This window comes from Chroicocephalus ridibundus, chromosome 6 (assembly GCF_963924245.1).
Source record: "Chroicocephalus ridibundus chromosome 6, bChrRid1.1, whole genome shotgun sequence".
Taxonomy (NCBI): Eukaryota; Metazoa; Chordata; class Aves; order Charadriiformes; family Laridae; genus Chroicocephalus; species Chroicocephalus ridibundus.
In genome coordinates, this window is record NC_086289.1 from 37,678,139 (window position 1) to 37,696,726 (window position 18,588).

The 18,588-nt window shown below is 51.3% G+C and overlaps 2 protein-coding genes across 3 annotated transcripts; both read left to right on the forward strand.

The window, feature by feature from the left end:
- The first annotated feature begins 272 nt into the window (after positions 1–272).
- On the forward strand, positions 273–5,080 carry NPFFR1 (neuropeptide FF receptor 1). 2 transcript variants are annotated; one of them, XM_063339959.1, is made up of 4 exons: positions 273–459; positions 2,059–2,355; positions 3,209–3,308; positions 3,654–5,080. In XM_063339959.1, the coding sequence occupies exons 1-4, from the start codon at positions 417–419 to the stop codon at positions 4,459–4,461; spliced, it is 1,248 nt and encodes a 415-aa protein (XP_063196029.1). In that variant the 5' UTR covers positions 273–416; the 3' UTR covers positions 4,462–5,080. The 2 variants fall into 2 exon arrangements, with proteins under 2 accessions (XP_063196029.1, XP_063196028.1); XM_063339958.1 differs by lacking the exon at positions 273–459 and having other exon boundaries at positions 2,007–2,355.
- Positions 5,081–5,981: 901 nt separating this feature from the next.
- Positions 5,982–18,540, forward strand: PPA1 (inorganic pyrophosphatase 1). Its single transcript, XM_063339136.1, has 11 exons — positions 5,982–6,129; positions 6,319–6,383; positions 9,259–9,312; positions 9,882–10,001; positions 12,843–12,929; positions 13,240–13,366; positions 13,897–14,024; positions 15,532–15,617; positions 15,847–15,916; positions 17,093–17,132; positions 18,215–18,540. The coding sequence occupies exons 1-11, from the start codon at positions 6,066–6,068 to the stop codon at positions 18,244–18,246; spliced, it is 873 nt and encodes a 290-aa protein (XP_063195206.1). The 5' UTR covers positions 5,982–6,065; the 3' UTR covers positions 18,247–18,540.
- The last annotated feature ends 48 nt before the right edge of the window (positions 18,541–18,588 follow it).

An 18,588-nucleotide genomic window follows, 5' to 3' on the forward strand; every position in this document is an offset into this window, starting at 1 on the left:
ATCAGCTGGAGGGAAAAGAGGAACCAAGTGCCAGCACCAGCGTGGGGACCTCGGGGGCGGCGAGGGGGGCACAGAGCCCGTCCCTCCCCAGGGAACAAACCCGCTCCGGCTTTCCCTTTGCCTCCGGTGGGCTGCCCCCACGCCGTGCTGCCTCGGGAGCTGGGGGGAGGGGGGTGCGTGCGCGTACCCCGGTATCCATGGCGATGGGAGGCTGTCCCCCCGCCGTCCCCCCCCACCCCCGCCGCTCATCGCTCTCCGCTGCAGCCGGCGAACAGCCGCAACCGGCGCGGCGGCACCGGGCACCGCGGTACCGGCACCGGGGCTCAGCCCCGGGCTGGTGGGGGACCGGGGGAGGGACGGGGGGGGGACAACTCCCCCCCCTCCCCCGGCGGCAGCTCCCCCCTCATCCTGCCCGCATGTCGGCGATGCAGCCCCCGGAGCCGGGTGGGGATGGCAGAGGTGAGTACCGCGACCTGATTTATTTTATCCCCCCCAAAAAAGGTGTCCAGCCCCCCCGGACTCCTATTCCATCATCCCAGCCTTTCCCTGTAGTGCTTTCCCACGGCCAGGCAGGGAGGCGGGTGGCCCATCACCCCCACCCCGGGTTGGTGCCCCCCACATCCCCTTGTTACCGCATCCAAGATGTCAGCGCCGAGCAGAGGACACCTCCATCCACCCGGCACCCACCTGGGCACCCGGCACCCCTGTATTTTCCTTTCCTCACCTTCCACCTGGCTTTGGAAACTGCCTGTGATTCCTCACCCATAGGACACCCACCTCCCGCCAATGCTGCAAGGCACTGCAGCCCAAAGACATGAAGTCCAGCAAAGTTTCAGGCTTAATACCACAGGTTTTGGGCAATCTCGTGACAGTCTGGGCTACAGCTTCTGCTAACAAAGACGGTTGGTGCAGGTGCATCTGATGCCAACCAGCCAGAGCATCTTTCCTCCAGCAGCTCCTGATGTTTCCTCGGCTCTATGAGAGGCTCCTTCTCCCATGCCGGTGCTGCAAAACCCCCTGCTGCTTTTCTGAAGCCCTTCTGGAAATGTGTTAGCCAAATCCCATGCCTGGGGCAGGGGTATAGAGGCCAGGCAGGGCCTCCCTGCGTGCCGGAGACTCTGGGAAGCCGGTGGTCCCGGTGGCTGGGAAAAGCATCTTGGCTGGCGAGCTGAGCACTGGCACAGGGATGAGGGGGGGGGATGATACAGCCGCCCACCATGCAGCGGCTTTGCAGTGCTTTGGCAGAGCAGGGCTGACCTGCAGGCAAGCAGGCTGAGCCTTCCAGCCAAAATATGCCTTTTCTCACCTTAAAATCGCAGCCCGGAGTGAAGTCCCATCACCCGGCATCCTCCTGCTGCCCTGCCTGCCCGGGGACACCCGAGGGTGGGTGCTGCACAGACCTACTCCCCCTGTTAGATCTGTAGCGACAAAAAGCCACCCCCCCACACACTCCATCGGAAGCTCTCAGGGTCCCAGATAATAATTATAATTACTTCTAATTATCGCTTTATATGCAAGGGGGGGGCAAGGTCTCCTCTGCCCCAGCCCGTCTCCCTCAGGTACAGCAGCTCTGCCGGTGAGAAGAAGATTTGAGGGGATCCCAAACCGTGAACCTCGGAAGCACAAGGAGAAGCACCCGAGAGCAGGGATGTTCCCAGGCTGGCTGTGCGAGGGACCATACGGACACGGCCCCCACACGGCCGGAGCGCTGTGGAGTCGGGATGGGATTTCTCTTCCTCCCATCATCCCTAAAAAAAAATTTCATGAGGACAGGATGTCTTCTGGGCTGCTTTACTTCCTCAACAGAATAATGATATAAAATAAAAATGATATAAAAAAATAATGATATAAAATAATAACTCAGCCAAGGTGCTGCGGTACCTTGGGCCAAGTAACCCAACGAGGAGGAGACTTGTTGGGGTACTGAGATGATCCCAGAAGAATGCAACCCAGCCAGGCTGGGGACTGATATAAATATGAAACCCCCCCTCTGAGAGCATTAAGAAATGAAGGGAATAATCTTCTTCCAGCTTAATTTTCCTGCCTTCCCTTCCCCAGGCCCTTCCAACAGCAGCTGGCCCAACTCCACCACAAGCGAGAGCCACCTCCTGAGGGAGAACTACACCTTCTTGGCGTACTACCAGCACTCCTCCCCTGTGGCCGCCATGTTCATCCTGGCCTACACCTTCATCTTCCTCATGTGCATGATCGGCAACATCCTGGTGTGCTTCATCGTGGTGAAGAACCGCCAGATGCGGACGGTCACCAACATGTTCATCCTCAACCTGGCCATCAGCGACCTGCTGGTGGGCATCTTCTGCATGCCCACCACCTTGGTGGACAACCTCATCACGGGTGAGTGAGGCAGCAGAGGGGTGAGAAATTGGTGGGGAACATCACCCACCTTCTGCCCCCCACACACATGAGGCCACCCCCAAATCTCCTGCCCGTGGGTGGATTTTTTTGCTGAGGATAAGGAGGGCAGGTGGTGGCCGCTCAAGCACATCTGATGAAAGGTATAATTTCATTTAGACCTACTATTTCAGGGGGAAAAGTCCTTTTTTTTTTCCAGGTTTTGGACACTATTTGGCAAAATAAGTCTGACCTTAATGCTGCATTTACATAATTCTTTAAAGTTCAGCTGCTCTCCACCAAGCAGCACTGAAAAAAATCCTCTTCTTCTTGCATCGATCTTCTCCCCGCACTGGCTCAGCGCTGCCCGTTGACCTTTCCAAAGATAAAAGGCAACATTGGCACGGCTGGAGGCATTGAGCCAAAGCAGTAGCCGGGGTATGGGGCAGAGTTTGTTTGTATTTATTTATTTATTATGGGGTGTGATTTATTTATTGCCAATGCCTTATCGGGGGTCAAGAAACAAGGTGAAAGCCCTTCTGATTGAGGACCCCAAGGTCAGTCCCTGTGATAACAGCTCAAGATGTATGTAAGGGTAGGAGAAATGACAATCACCGCGCTCCTTGAGTTTCTAAGAAGAGTAATACGCATCTTTTTTACCAATTTTGGAGTTTTTCTCCAAGCATCTGTACCACTAAAGGCCATCTCTGTATGAGCCAAAAATGCAGCCCCCTCTTAGGAGCAGGATTTAGCATCCCCCAGCAGCAACATGGTGGATGAGGACACCTTGGGGGAAGCTGCCGATGGACCCAGATGAGCCAAAGGCACTTACAGCCCCCGCGGTGTCCCCTCGCAGGTTGGCCTTTTGACAACACCATGTGCAAAATGAGCGGCCTGGTGCAGGGCATGTCCGTCTCCGCCTCTGTTTTCACGCTGGTGGCCATCGCTGTGGAGAGGTATGTTGGCGTGGGGGATGTGGGGATGGAGCCTCCCCTCAGCACGTTTGAGTGTCCCATGCTCTTGTTCCCTTCCATCATGGGAAGTCTCCCAGGGGCATCATGAGCATGATCCATCTCTCCAGGAGGGCCACAAAGCTGTCCAAGGGGCATCCTAGCAAGGTGTCCTTCCCTGCCTTGGATTGAAAACACCAAAGCTGGAGAGATCCCAACCTGTCTCTGACACCAAAAGCCATATGTGGAGCAAACCATCTTACCCTCCCTTCCAATCCCTGGGCCTTGGCCACCCTTCCCCAGGGACATCCCACCAGGTGCCCAAAGCCACCACCATCTGCCCTCCTGCAGGTTTCGCTGCATTGTCCACCCCTTCCGCCAGAAGCTGACGTTGAAGAAAGCTCTGGTGACAATCGCCATCATCTGGGTGCTGGCCCTGCTCATCATGTGCCCTGCTGCCATCACCCTGACCGTCACCAGGGAGGAGCACCACTTTATGGTGGACACCTACAACAACTCCTACCCCCTCTACTCCTGCTGGGAGGCCTGGCCCGAGACGGGGATGAGGAGGATCTATACCACCATCCTCTTCTCCCACATCTATGTGGCTCCCCTTGCCCTCATCGTTGTCATGTATGCCCGCATCGCCTTCAAACTCTTCAAGTCAGCAGCGCCCGACAGTGGACAAGGGGAGCCAGAGGGGAGGAAGGTCTCCCGAAGGAAGGCCAAGGTCATCAACATGCTCATCATCGTCGCCCTCTTCTTCACCCTCTCCTGGCTGCCCCTCTGGACACTGATGCTGCTGATGGACTACGGGCAGCTGAGCGAGAGCCAGCTCCGCCTGGTCACTGTCTATGTCTTCCCCTTCGCCCACTGGTTGGCCTTCTTCAACAGCAGCGCCAACCCCATCATCTACGGCTACTTTAACGAGAACTTCCGACGGGGCTTCCAGGAGGCCTTCAGGGCTCCCTTCTGCTCACCCCACCGCCATCGCCATCGCCATCAAGGGTCCTACACCCCCAGAAGCCATGGCCGCGGGATCCTCTTCAGCGCCCGCAACCGTGTCTTCGCCCAGGCACGGGCCAGCGACTCGCCTCCCGCCTCCGAGTCGGGGCCACTGGCACCACGCCGTGCCGGTGTTTCCGCGTGGGATGGCTGAGCAGCTGTGGCCACCAGGCATCTCTGGACCAAGGGCTTGTGGGGTGGGAAATGGGGATTTGCCACTTTGTGGGCTGTCAGTCACCAAAATAAAGACACGTCCTTCAGACGCCATGTCCCTGCCTTGACTCCTCTGCTTCCCCCAGCAGCTCCATCCTAGATGAGGGACAGAGTGGGGCCACCAGCCAAGCCCCCAGCACCATGGACCCCTCTGCCCTGCCAGCACCCCCTTTACCCAGCCCCGGCCACAGCATGTGGCCAGGGAGCACAGGGAGCGGGGAGCAGTGGGGGAGAACATGTGTGAAGGGGCTGCCTCATGCCATAGTTGGCCACAGCATGGAGAACCATGCAGTCCTTCGCTGGACACCGTGCTGTCCTTGACCATGCCACACCATGCTATTGTGGCCATGCTGGACCACACCACGCCGTGTGGGACCGTGCCACACCATGCTGCTGTGGCCATGCTGGATTGGACCAAGCCATGCTGTGCTGAACCAATGCACACCTTGCTGCTGTGGCCATGCTGGACCACACTATGATGTACTGGACCACGCCATGCCATACTGGACCATGCCACACCATGCTGCCATGGCCAAACTGGACCATACCATGATGTGCTGGACCACGCCGTGAATGGCTGGACCACGCCACACCATGCTGCAATGGCTGTGGTGGACCATGCCATGGTGTGCTGGACCAAACCACACTGTGCTGGACCAAGCCACACCATGCTGCTGTGGTCATACTGGACCACACCATGCTGTGCTGGACCACACCACACCTTGCTGGACCAACCCACGCCATACTGCCATGGCCATGCTGGACCCACCCACGCCATGCTGGACCACACCACGCCATGTGGGTCCATGCCACACCACACCACCATGGCCATACTGGACTGGCCCAAGCCATGCTGTGCTGGACCACACCATACCATGCTGGACCAATGCCACACCATGCTGCTATGGCTATGCTGGACCACACCATGATGTGCTAGACAACACCATGCCATACTGGATCACGTAATGCCATGCTGCTATGGCCATGGTGGACCATGCCATGCTGTGCTGAACCAAGCCGTGCTGTGCTGGACCAAGCCATACCATACCGCCATGGCCATGCTAGAGCATCCCATGCTATGTTGGACGAAGCCACACCATGCTGCTGTGGCTATGCTGGACCACACCATGATGTGCTGGACCACGCCATGCCATACTGGATCATGCAACACCATGCTGCTATGGCCATGGTGGACCATGCCATGCTGGACCAAGCCACACCATGCTGCTGTGGCCATGCCAGGCAACACCATACTGTGCCAGACTAATCCACGTGGTACTGCCATGGCCACGATGGACCACACCGTGATGGGCTGGACCAAGCCACACCACGCTGCCGTGGCCATACAAGACTGGCCCAAGCCATGCTGTGCTGGACCACGCCATACCATGCTGCTGTGGCCATGCTGGATCACCCCGGGCCGCGCTGGGCTACCGAAGACCGTACCGAGTCGCCCGCTCCGTGCCGTGCCGCGCGGCGCGGGGCGGAGTCGCGGCGAGTTCCGCGCCTGCGCAGTGCGTCCGCCGGCCGTCTGCGCGCGGCAGGATGGCCGGCTACAGCGTGGAGGAGCGGGCGGCCCCTCACAGCCTGGAGTACCGGCTCTTCTTCAGTGAGTGTCATCCTCCTCCTCCTTCCCCTCGCCCTCCCGGGACGGGGGTTGCGGGGGCGGCCTCCTTGGAGGGCGATGGGGCGGCCTGAGGTGCGCGCGCCCCCGCCCACCCCCCGCCCCGCGCCCTTCACCTGAGGCCTCCCCTCAGGCCGGGCCTGACTCGCCCCCCCCCACACTTTTGCCTTACAGAGGACGCCACCGGGCGCTACATCTCCCCCTTCCACGATATCCCCATCTACGCCGACGCCGGCAAGGTAAGAGGATGGAAAAGGGCCGGCTGCCTTGGGGTGGGGGGGGACGACGACAAGGGCCACCAAGCCAGGTGGCTGATGTGGCCTCCTTGGCTTGGGGCCGGTGACAGCTGGAGCTCTGGGGGAAATATTTTATCAGTTCTCCTTCAGGGAGCCTGGTCTTGCAGGCCTGGAATACCCGAGGGAGGCTCCCGGTTCCTTAGGTTGCTTCTCGTTAGCAGAAGCATCGCCACATCTCACCAAGAATGGGTGCCCTCTTCTCACAGGCTCGGCCTCGGGTAGAGCGACAGAGGAGAAGAGGACAGATGATCTCATTCTCATATTTGTGCCTGAGATGCGAGTGGTTGTCTTGAACTTGCCCGTGAGGCCGCATGAAAGCCTTTTGGGTTAAAAGAAGCAATTTTCCATTTAGTTAAATATCTACATCCACTCCTGTGGAAGTTTACGCTCATGCTGCATGATGTTTCAGGCTTGGGTTTTGACGGCACTTTATGCCTGCAGTGTAATCAGCCACTGAACACAAGGCAAGGATGTTAAATACTTGCTGCAGCGGCTCCTGGGGACCTCTTGCCTCTCCACAAGTGCAGCTGGGGGACCTGCCACGTGCAGTGATGCAGGACTTTTACATCCTTCCAGCAGCTAGCATTTAGTCAAATTAGGCTGTTCTGAGTCACTGTCTGAAATGCCCCAGCTCTAGGAAACCAAAAGGTCTGCGCTTCGGTTTTCACTGAATGCTTTTTCAGTGGTAACTCAGGCTCTCTCTGACTGCGTTCCTTATCGTTGTAGCTCATTTCTTCTTGTAACAGGTACTGCAAAGCTGTGCAGCTTGAGAAACGCAGTGGATCAACTGTTCTAATGGGTGTGATAAAGAGAGGTGTAATTTGGAGGAAGGAGGGTGGTTACGGGAAAGGAAGAGAGCATGCAGAATTGGGAGATGAACCTCTAAAACATATCCAATTGAGCTTTGAGATGCAGGTGTTGTCAGAACGTGCTCTGGGAAGTCTGAGGTGGCTTTTGCCTGCTCACAAGGGAACAGATGGATTGTAATCATCAAGGACAGTGGCAAAGTGGTTTCTGTGGCCAACTGGGAAAGCAGTTTTCAAAAGCAGGTGCCCGAAAGGTAACTTGGACAAGGGAAATCCAGATAATACTCCGCTTTGCAGACGCTTGCAGAACAATGGAGGAAAGAGCAGGGGAGTGAGTATAGGGGTGAGGAGAGTTTCCACGGACTGGTAATGATTAACAAGGGAAACTGGACTACTGGTATGCCTTCAGGCGCTTAGTGCTGCTTGCCAGCACCTCCGTGCCAAGTCATTAGGAGAAGCAAGTATCACTGAAGGTCGCACTCCCCGAAGTTACACAATAGTGCTGATCACATTAGACCTCCTTCTGTTGCTGGAGTGCCTCTCTGCAGAGATTTTACTTGTTACTTAGCAGGTTCATTATCATCTACCGTAGGGAGCCCAACTTGGAGCAAAAGGTTGTCTCGTTCTGTCTGGGCCCCTTGATCTTTATCCTTAGACTTCTAAGACACTGAGAGGATTGCAGGGTGTTTTTTTCAGTCTGGGGCTGGGATGTGCTGACCTTATCTGTACCCGTGTGTCTTGGCATTGTGAAGGAATGACCTCGGGCTACTCCTTGGGTGTCATAGACCAAGGTAAATCTGTCAGCTGGAATCTGGGGAACCTGCGAGCCTAACAAAGATGCAGCCCCGAGTCGTATTCCTTGCCTAAAAAGCCATAAGCACCTGGCCTAGCCAGTTCCAATTGACTCATTCCTTTCCTCAAGTTACTTACAAATAAAAAGAGTATAGACCTTTATACTTCTAAATTGTAAATGAGCAGTGACCCCCTGCAGTTAAGGGTTTGTAATAAACTTCTGTTAGGGAAGGGTGTGGGCAAAGTCAATGGTGTATCAGCACTCATTGCACAATAGCAATCTAATTATGGCGCAATACAGGTGCGAGGGATTTTGCAGTGCTAATACTGCTTAACATGGGGATTAGAAACCTTGTCGATGCTAGGGAAGAAGGTTTGACTTTTTTGTTAAAAGCCGTAATCTCTTCAAACAGCAAATGTTAGGGTTCAAGCATGGAAAAGCTCATTTTCTCGAAGAGGAGACTCTGCCATCGAACTCTCAAGAGTCCTCTCAGCCCAGCTGGAGTCAACAGGAGAGATATTTTCACACATCACCTGTAAACTAGATACTGCAAGATGTGGTTCTGCCTTGTTCCCCACGTCTTTATCCTTGCACCATGCCGCTAACAAGGTCTGCTTTTATAGGAATGTTGGCTTGGAGAGGGGGAGCTCTGTCATCTTCAAGATGGACTAGAATATTTGGGAGTGATGTTCTTGGTCATTCAGGGTAGTATGTAGGTATCCAGATTATTAAATAGATGGTTTACTCCTTTAAGCCTTGTCTCTTCTAAATTGCCAGGGTGGCTCTTGCTGTAGCATTAAGCGCTTTGTATTTAATAAACATGCCTAAAACCTCATTTTGTTACATCCAGGATAGTTTGTATCCAGCTGTCTTCAATTCATTTAAACCTACTATTCTGTAACCTAGGGAGATGTTTGTAGGTGGCAAGTGGTGGAGAATGCGTGGGTAACCTCAGTCTAGCTTTTGCTGGTGTCTTTCATGGGATTCAGCTTTGAGTGATGACATGTGACTGACTATACAACAGGTCTTCTGTCAACTGTATCAAAACTGGCACTGTAAAAAAAAAAAAAAAAAAAAAAAACAAAAACCAAAAAAACCCCAAAGAGAAAAAAAGTGATGGTTTTCATGCTAACAGGCTGGTTTTCATACTCAGTTATATGTGCTCCCTAGTTTAAAGTGTGAGATTCCTCCCAATTCACTGATCTTTTGCTTTCTTCAGAATGTGTTCAACATGGTTGTGGAAGTACCTCGATGGACAAATGCTAAAATGGAGGTAACTATACTACAGTTCCTAGCGTAAGTGTTTGAGCTGGCTAGTCTGTTAATCTTTGGCTTTGCTGATTCTCTACTCCTCACCTCCACATCCCGAATCAGAGTGGCCTAGCATTGGTGGCTCTATAACTAGCAAGAAAATGGTTTAGCCCCAGTAAATAAGGCCTTTCAAAACCTGCCACGTCACAGACACCGCATCAAGGGAGGTCTCTAGATGTAATTCTAACTTCTTGTATAAATGCTTGCTTAATGCTAGAGGTCTAGTATGGAGGCTGAGACTGGCAGAAGTTGGAATAACTTGTCATTCTTCTGCGGCTTCTGATTAAAGCAGCATCTTATGACTCTCAACGCCATGTGCTTCTGACGTTTGTAAGTCTGCTGAAAGCTGTATCCCAGGAGATGGCAGTGCAACAGGAAATGGGGTTGTCCAATATCCACTGTTGGCTTGAGGGTCAGCTCCTGATCTCTTGGCTTGTCCATTAGCAGTCAGCTTCATTAAAAACAAAATAATAATTCACTTGGGTTTTCTTAGAGTGCAAAGTAGAGAGATTTATGTAACTTTTCTTTCAGATTGCAACAAAGGATCCCTTAAACCCAATTAAGCAAGACGTGAAGAAAGGAAAACTGCGCTACGTAGCAAACGTGTTTCCCCATAAGGGTTATATCTGGAATTATGGTGCTATCCCACAGGTACTGTAACTTGTCTCAGTGGCTCATCCTTTCTGGCAGGGAGGAGGGAGGATGGAAGATATGCCTGTGTGTGTTTCTGACCACCAGCAAATTAATGAGCAAGGTCAGCTGAGAGTCTCATCTGGAACAGAGCGTTTGCTGCTACATATGTAGTCTTGCTAATGAAGAGAACCCATCAAGAAAGCAGAGATACTTCTAAGCAGAAATCTCAAGAGGCAGGCTTGTAGCTAATGCTGTAAACAAGCTGTTGGAAAATTTGAGGATGAGCAGCTGCTGTTAGTGAGGTACCTGCTGTGTCACTCCTCTCCTTGGCTGCTCAGCAGTTCAGTTGGACGGCAGCTGGCAGGTCCTTGCCTTTTGGATAAGGAAGCTGTCACTGCACAAGGAAGATGAAGGTTCATAGTGGGCACCTGGCAATGCAATGCCCTCAGTTCCTGCCCAGTGAAGCATGAAGAGCTAAAGCTGTAAGCTAATGGTACAGGATCTTGGTGTACAGCCCCTAGACCGAATCTTTACAGAAGATGCATTTTGCAGTGAATTAGTTGATTGTTTTAGACTTTGGATGTGGACCATGAAAATCTGAATAGATCTGAAGATTGTACCTTTCCTGTTCCTGGCCTTCTGATTGTTCAGGCTCTAAACCACACAACTAGACTAATGTATTGACCTGTTGGAAGGTAGTAGATGCCTTCTTCTCGGTGTTGGATCTGAGAAAGGCACTCAGGAGTCCAGAGACTGTGCTAGGCAGATGTCCACAGCTGCACCGACACGCTTTCTCTGAAACAGCTGGCAAGGGGGGCACAAGCAGATGGTGACACCTGGACACATGCTCTTAACTGGCTGGTGACTGCCAGATAAACAGGAACTTTCAGCAAGGCTGTTTGCCTCTGATATTCTCTAAGATTTGAGTTTCCTTTAGAGGAATAAATCATTAGTGACAGTTCACAGGGAAACACGCTGAATTTTCTAACTCTGTTATTGACAGCAGTGCATGTCAAGTGTCTTCTCCAAATGTCTTCTATAGTCTCTGGATGGTGAACTTAAAGTAGCTGGTACTTCAACAAAAACATAGAAAGTGTGTTTAGATACGTGTCCCTGAAGATAACAAGCGGGCAGCCTGTGTCCTGAGCAAAACAATGTGCCTTTCAAGTTGAATCCAATGGGATTTTGCAATCCCAACCAAAAAAAATAGGAAAGGGAAGATGGTCCAATCTCTAATGCGACGCAGTGGGGTGGTCTAGGTGATGTATCCCAAAAAAGTCAAGGGTCAGTCAAAAACAGTCTAGTGGGGAGCAACAGAGACTGTTGCACCTCTAGAAAATTTTTCCATATAAAGGGAGAATGAAGGAATCTGTGATGCTTTTGTCTGAAACAGGATGGATGGAGGCAAGTTGTCAAATGCATGAAATGTTGCTGCAGAGTGAGAATAGATAGCGACTGAATTGTTTTCCCTCTCTGTTGTGGAGAGGACAAGTAATGGCCTTAACCTGACAATCTTCTCCTCCACTTCATACCCGAGGGAAAACCTTTCCCGTGGCCAGAATGGCAAAGCACCACAATGGGTGGCCTGGGAATGATTTAGCTAGAGTTGGCCTTGCTTTGGGTGGAGGCATGAGCTGAGCATCTCAAGGTCTCTTCCAGCCCTTTTGTGATTTCATGTTTTACAGGGTAAAACACTGTGGCTTGTGAAAGAAAAACTTCTAGGTCCTGCATGGAGAGTTTCTCCTTGAATTCTGAATGCACATGCAGCTCCTCTCAAGCTATGTAGGCTTCCAGAGCTACTTTGGAGTTTCTCTAACTGCTGGAAGGGGATATTCTCCCATATGAGTCTATCATGGTGTCTTGGCTTAAGGTGATGTTTTGAAGTTGAATTGTATTCTACTTGGATGGATTCTGGAGACAGTTTCTTTGTACAGAATTATGGCTTTTGGAGCCTTTACCCAGTCACATGTTAGTGGCCCAAAGAAATGTATGTGTCAAGGGTAAGGGACTGAACTTAGCACGTTTTGTAGAGAAGCAGGATAGCGATTGTGAGGAGTCCTTTAGCACCACCCAGGTTTCAGTACATCTTCCTGAATGCTCTGGATGCATCACGAGGTCTCGACTTTACTAGTCATGTCCTGGCATGCAAAAGTTTGGGAATACCATTCCTTCTTTTTATATCTTAACAACCTTAGAGGTAGGTGCTCCTTATGAAGCCAGTGAGCACGATGTCCCTTCGCTTCTGATCAGAAGTGTGTGTTTTAAGCAGATATTATTTTTGGAAGCATTGCTCAAATGCCTTCTGGAGTCCCATCTTCCAACTTATCCTCACTGCTTCAGGTGACCGGCACTAGGACACCGGGTTGCATAGGGTATGGGACTCGGCGTTCTTGTCACTGCTCTAGTGTAACAGCAGGTCTTTAATTGTTTAATTAAAAGGAAACAATACACCCTGTCTGTCTTCCATCTCTGTTGGACTGCTATCTGGAGTTCAGGAAACTTCTGTGAAGAAATGAATAGGGAGAGGAACAGGCAGGCAGCCAAATCAATGAGTGTTCTTTATAGATGTGAACTTCACCTTTATGCAGCTGTGGAACGGAGGAGGAAGTCTGGAATGTTGTTGAAACAAGGTTTGTCGGTGGGAGGGAGCAGTTTACCCTTGGCAAGATAAGGCCTTTTAACATGGATTCATACCGCTTTCAGGCGCTGTGAAATAGTAGCCCAACCACTAGACCTGAAAGCAAGGTGAAGTGGGCCATCATCTGTATCTTCAAGGCAATTGCATGCCTCAAATAAACCTGCTTTTTGTTCTCTCTTGAAACATGAGAGTTCTCACTCCTGTGGGGGGCTTTTTTGCAGACTTGGGAAGACCCGGGTCACAAAGATGAAAATACTGGCTGCTGTGGAGATAACGATCCGATTGACGTGTGTGAAATTGGAAGCAAGGTAATGCATTTTAAAGGGTAACTGTCTTTTGAAACACATAATTAATGTCTCTGAAGTCAATTATCCAGAGACATTATTCATTTCCTACCTCCTCTGCCTTAAGAATGTGTTGTTTCCCTCCGCTGCTCCTGGAGATTGTTGATGAGATCTTACAGCGCAAGCCTTATGAGCCAGGGCTCATGAACCGCTGATAAGTGACAGCTAATTTCGTGGTACCCGACTGCTTGCTGAACTCTCCCAGCTTGCATGGTCTCCTCTTGGGCAGTCCTTGGCTGCATCGCTACAGACAACAGGGTCTTTGTCCTTGCAGGTCTGCTCTCGAGGAGAAGTCATCAAAGTGAAGGTGCTGGGCACGCTGGCACTGATTGATGAGGGAGAGACAGACTGGAAGATAATTGCTATCAACGTTGAAGACCCTGAAGCAGGCAACTATAATGGTAGGTAACAGGAGGGAGGAGCAGCCTTAGTCCTTCCCTTTCTCAGTTCAGAGCCTGCAGGAAGCTTTCAAGTCAGGACATGGGCTTGCTCCTTCTAGGCCATGATATTCATCAGTTGTGATACTTGAAGGACAGCAGAATAGGATGTTATCAGTCCTACAACAAAACATTTTACTGCTGTTTATCCCAAATTCAGTCCTCTGCACAGCCTGGCATCTCTAAGAAGAGGGTGGCTGTACAGTCTGTCCTCTGGGAGGAAAAGGGGTTGTCCAGCAAGTGTCTAATCAAAGCTGTTTAAATGTGTCCATGCTCCCAGGGGTGACCAGGATATACTGTGAAGAGGAAACACTGACTTCCCTCTGCAGCTATCCACTCTGTGTCTTTACTGTAACCCCTCTGTGATGTTGCTAAGGCTACTTGAGGAGGGGCCGAAAGAGGGGCAGCTCAGAAGAGCGGGTTAAGTAAGACCAGGGGGAGCTAAGTAACTTTTGTTACTAGATCTGGCTAACAAACCTTTTCTCCCTGCCTAGATATCAGTGATGTCCGAAGGATGAAACCCGGATACTTGGAAGCTACAGTGGACTGGTTCAGAAGATACAAAGTACCTGATGGAAAGCCGGAAAACCAGTTTGCTTTTAATGGCGAGTTTAAAGACAAGGTAGGATCGCCTTTCTTCATTACTGTGAGCGTGCCTTTGCAGGCTGTCCAAAACCTGAGCTCAAGGTGCGTGGGGACACAAATGAGTAGTTGCTGAGAAGAATGGGTTTCTATGGGCTGCTTATAGCTGCCTTCATTCTTCCTGATGTTTTTCCAGCCTACTGTTCTGCTTGTTTCCAGCCTGGTGCTTGCAGGGATGCTAGGATTAAAAGCGCAGGGTTATCACGGGGCTGCTGTTGGATGTTATCACTTTGCCTTCTAAATTACATTCATGATGTGGGATCACTTCAGGGCTGGGAGCTTCCATGTCAGAACCAGGACGGAAAACACCAGGATTATTCGCTCCTGCTCTAGAGCGAAGGGTGCTTGACATCACCCTTCGCCTCACTTGCTCACTGGCTTTGTTCCACCGCAGCCTGTTGTAAGTTGACTGCTCGCGAGTTAAAATGCTTCTTCCTTCAGGCATAAAGTGTTCCCTCACGCCCTTATTCCTCTGCCTTTTCTCTGGGTTGCATCAGAAAACTTACTGCTCTTGAACTGGTAAAATTCTGCTTCTGCACCCTCCCTCCTGCCAGTCCTGGGGTGCCGTGAGTGGGTTAGTGAGGTGACTCAACTCCCGGAGCTCCGGAGTCGGTGCAGGGAAGGGAAGCGCCTGCAAAGCCTGGTGTGGGAAGGGAAGGAAAGGGTAAAGGGGGCTAAAATGGAAGTCTTGTGGGAGTGGATTTGTCCCCTTCGGCTGTAGCACAGCACTAGGTTGGGTGGGCTGGGGCATCTTGCTGCCCCTCAGGATGGGTGAAACCGGAATCAAGGCCAAGGCGGAAAATAGGGACAAAGAACCCTGCACATGTTCCTGCAGTGTTTTATTTGGCTCTGTGTGGTATCAAACCAGGATATTTATGGCTGGTGTTCATGCTAACAAAGAATTGTGTGTGCTTCCTTCTTCGGCTGACAGCTTAATGCTTGAGCATAAACTACTTTTTTAAGGGGGGGGAGGAAAAAACGCCTGTGATATGCTTGGAAGCAGATTCATTTTTAAATAGTTGCAAAGCTAGATTAGGTGCATGTCTCTTCCTGTTGATCTGCACAGCAGTTAAATGATTTGCCTGGAGTGGAAGAGGGCTCGCAGATAGGTTGGTATCAACTAGGTGCCAAAGACAAACCAAGTGGGAGGAGCAGCGGGGTGGAGGTGCTTTTATAATATAGCACTGGCCCGAGACTAGAATATCTGCACTCAGTTTCTTTTGGCTTCAGACTCGCTCGGCGGCCTTGGCGTATCCTCCCATCTTGAAAGTAAAACAATTGGTATTATAAAATCCCCGTTGTTCTGCTGTTGTGCGCTGGGAGGTTGCTGTTGTTCCTGAAAGGTGCGGTAATGGAAGAGGTCTCTTTGAGTCCCTTCCAATCTAAAAATGAGCCTGTAAATGCTGGCCTCTCATTCCATGTAACCAATAGTCTGGAGAAAATGGCCCAGTGCTTGCACATAACATGATGTTTGTTCTCAACTTCAGGATTTTGCAGTGAACGTCATCAAAAGCACTCATGAACACTGGAAAGCTTTAATAGCGAAGAAAACTGATGGAGGGGAGATCAACTGGTAGGTTAATGCTTGTGGTACTACGCACGTTCCTTTCCCCTAAACGAATAACCCTGAAACTTCTTTTTCCTGAGTGGTGCCATGCTTTCTGTTAGCTGCTGGCTGTCTCCACAGGCCTTCCCCTTCAACTTGGCAACTGTAACAATGATTCTTAATATTCCATTATTTAATACTCTTGAGGGGCAGAGACTTGGCTTTCACGTTCTCACAAGCGACCTTTCTCTTCCAGCATGAATCTGACGGTGTCCGGCAGCCCTTTCTGCTGTAGTCAAGAGTGTGCAAAAGCTACTGTGGATGCAGTAAGTACAAATCTGAGTGTCCTACCCCCGGCGTCAGTGTTGGGCAAAACGATACCATTTGTATAAACTGTCCTCGTTGTATGAATAGCGCATTGTATGCTCAGAAATTTTTTGGATGCCTGAACAGAGCACCTGTTTCTGGTTAAATAGGATGGATGTGGAGCAAGCCAAACGTTCCTCCAGAGGCTTTTCCTTGCCCTTAGCTATCTGGGAGATGGAATTCAAAACAGAGTTTTCGTGAAGGGCTAAACTTCTGAACTGTAGCTTGGCTGTCAGCTGTTCAGGGAGTGTTGAAGTATTTGGCCTTCCAAGAGCTTTGCAGTACAAGTCACCCTTGGAGATGAGAAAGTCTAATTTCTGAGATCCTTGCAGCCAGAGACCTCGCATCCTTAAAAATGAAAAGCTTGGAGTTCCCAGTGTAGTAGCCCCGCAGTTTCCAGGCTTAACAGCATCTCCCTAGGCTTGTGAAATACTGCTGTTGGCAACTTGAAAGGGGTTAGAGGGATGGGACAGGAAACTCAAAAGGCAAATGTTGCCTCAGAGTGTGGAAATGTGACTGGAAACCATAGCCTCCATAGCCTCCATAACTCCATAGCCTTCTGTCATCGTCTTGGTTTTAAAAGTGCTTTTATTCTCTGATGGTATCTGCATTACTTTATAAGTCTATGAAAGTGTAACCCTCGTGGAGGATGTGTCACCAGCTAGGGACCCTTGTCTGCCTCTGGTTGCTAAACATGGGGTGAGAGCTCTTCAGAGAAGTTTTTCAAGAGTCCTTTGTATTTTGTATTCCCCCATCACATTGTAGGTGTTAAAAAAAAAAAAAAAAAAAAAAAAAAAGCAGGCTGCCTGCAACTGTACACACACTGGAGCGGTCACCGCTCGTGGTGAGAAGCAGATGGCACTGCAGCCCGTGCTCAGAGCAGAGCACCTCCGGCATGTAGGACATGTACAGAATGAGGAGGCTGTGGCCATGACAGGACTTGCGCCTCACCTGGGCTCATTGCTTTCCTCGCAGCTGACCAGCGCTGGCTGCCACAGGCCAATTTACACTGCTTAGATCTTAAACCACGCTCAGTAAAGACTTGTGCAGCTCTGAACGATGTCTGGTGAGCTTCGGGCGTAAGGTCAACCTCCCTCAGCAGTTGCTATCTGCTAATAATACGCTTCTCGTTTCAGGCACCGCCGTGTAAAGCTGCCAACCCCATCCCACCCGAAGGTAAGTCTCACACCCCACGTCTATGTCCCAATGTAGAGCAGGCTTCCTCAAAGGAATTATCAATAGCAAAATGAGGGTCTTAACTGATAGCTGGGTGTGGCTCTAGCACGAGGAGAAGTGAAGGACCTCGTTGGACTCAGCTTGTGTCAGTAAGGCTGTTTAATTCCTGAATGGCTTCTGTGCCTTATTTCCTTGTCTGGGTACGAGGCGGGTAAATGAGCGGTGAGTAGGAGACCCGAGGTGCTGTAGTTAGGTCCAGAAGAGATTCAGTTTATAGCAGGTCCTGAAAGAGCAGCACTGCAGAGGCCTGGGGTGCGGTGATGGCAGGGGAGCGGTTTTAGTTCCTCCGAAACAGGCGTTTCATCAGTATCCTTGGTGTGGGTGAGCCGAGGAAGGGAATAACTCCCTACTGCGCAGAGCAGAGGCAGAAATTGCTCACTTGAACCTCCTGATCCAGGATCTGTCGCTGAACGAGTGTCCGCTGTGAGCTGGTAACAACCCTTTTGGTGCCTGGGGACACGGCTCTGTAAGAAGATAACATCTGTGGGGCAAACCCTCGCTCAGGGGTCACCTTTTCCTCCTGCGCGAGGTGGCTGTGGGTGCCTTGCACGTGACGTCTGGATGTTGCTGTCGCAGGGAGAAGGCCCCAGGGCCAGCGGGAGCTAGTGAGGGTGCGGAGAGCCCACAGCTGTGTGGCAGAACGAGGGGCTAGGCTCTCCTTCGCAACCTCTTTGTGGGTAATAAACCTGCAAAGAAATTGCCGTCTTCCATGCGGATGTGGGAGTTGGAGGCAAAATGACTTCACCTTCCCGAGTCACCTGAGCCAGAGGGAAGCCAAGCTGGCTCTGGCTCGCTGTCCTCACCTGAACCGAGTCATGTGTAAGCTGAGCGAGGGGGTGACTTCCTCAGGACAACAAATACACGTCAACAGGGCTGCACAAGAACCTGTTGGGTGCGTGGTGGCCTTGGTGACGGGAGCTGGGGGAAGGCCCAGCCCTGGAGGTGACGCATCCAGGGCCGCTTAATAAGTGGGTGGCTAACAGAGGACTAACGCCCTCTATTTTTTTTCCTTCCCCACGCAGTTGACAAGTGGTTCTACTACCAGAAGAACTAAGGCCGGAGGATGGGTGGTGACGGCTGTGTCCTCCCCACCGCCTGCCGGAATAGAGCAGAAAAATAGCTTTGGTGTCGGCAAGGGGACGTGGCCTACGCCTTTGCCCATTAGAATTGCCTATCTAGCAGTGACGTGTCTCGTGGAGGCTAGAAGACATAAGTTATAAAAATCAAAGCGCCCTGCTTGCGCGTGGTCACACGGTGTACTTTGTAAATCGCGACAGAAGATCGCTCACCTGGTACGTGTATGGATGCTAGAAATAAATAAAAAAACCCAAACAACTGCTGAAACTGAGCACTGCCGGGCTCACTCTCCTTTCCCACTCCCGCGGCTGAGGGGTGA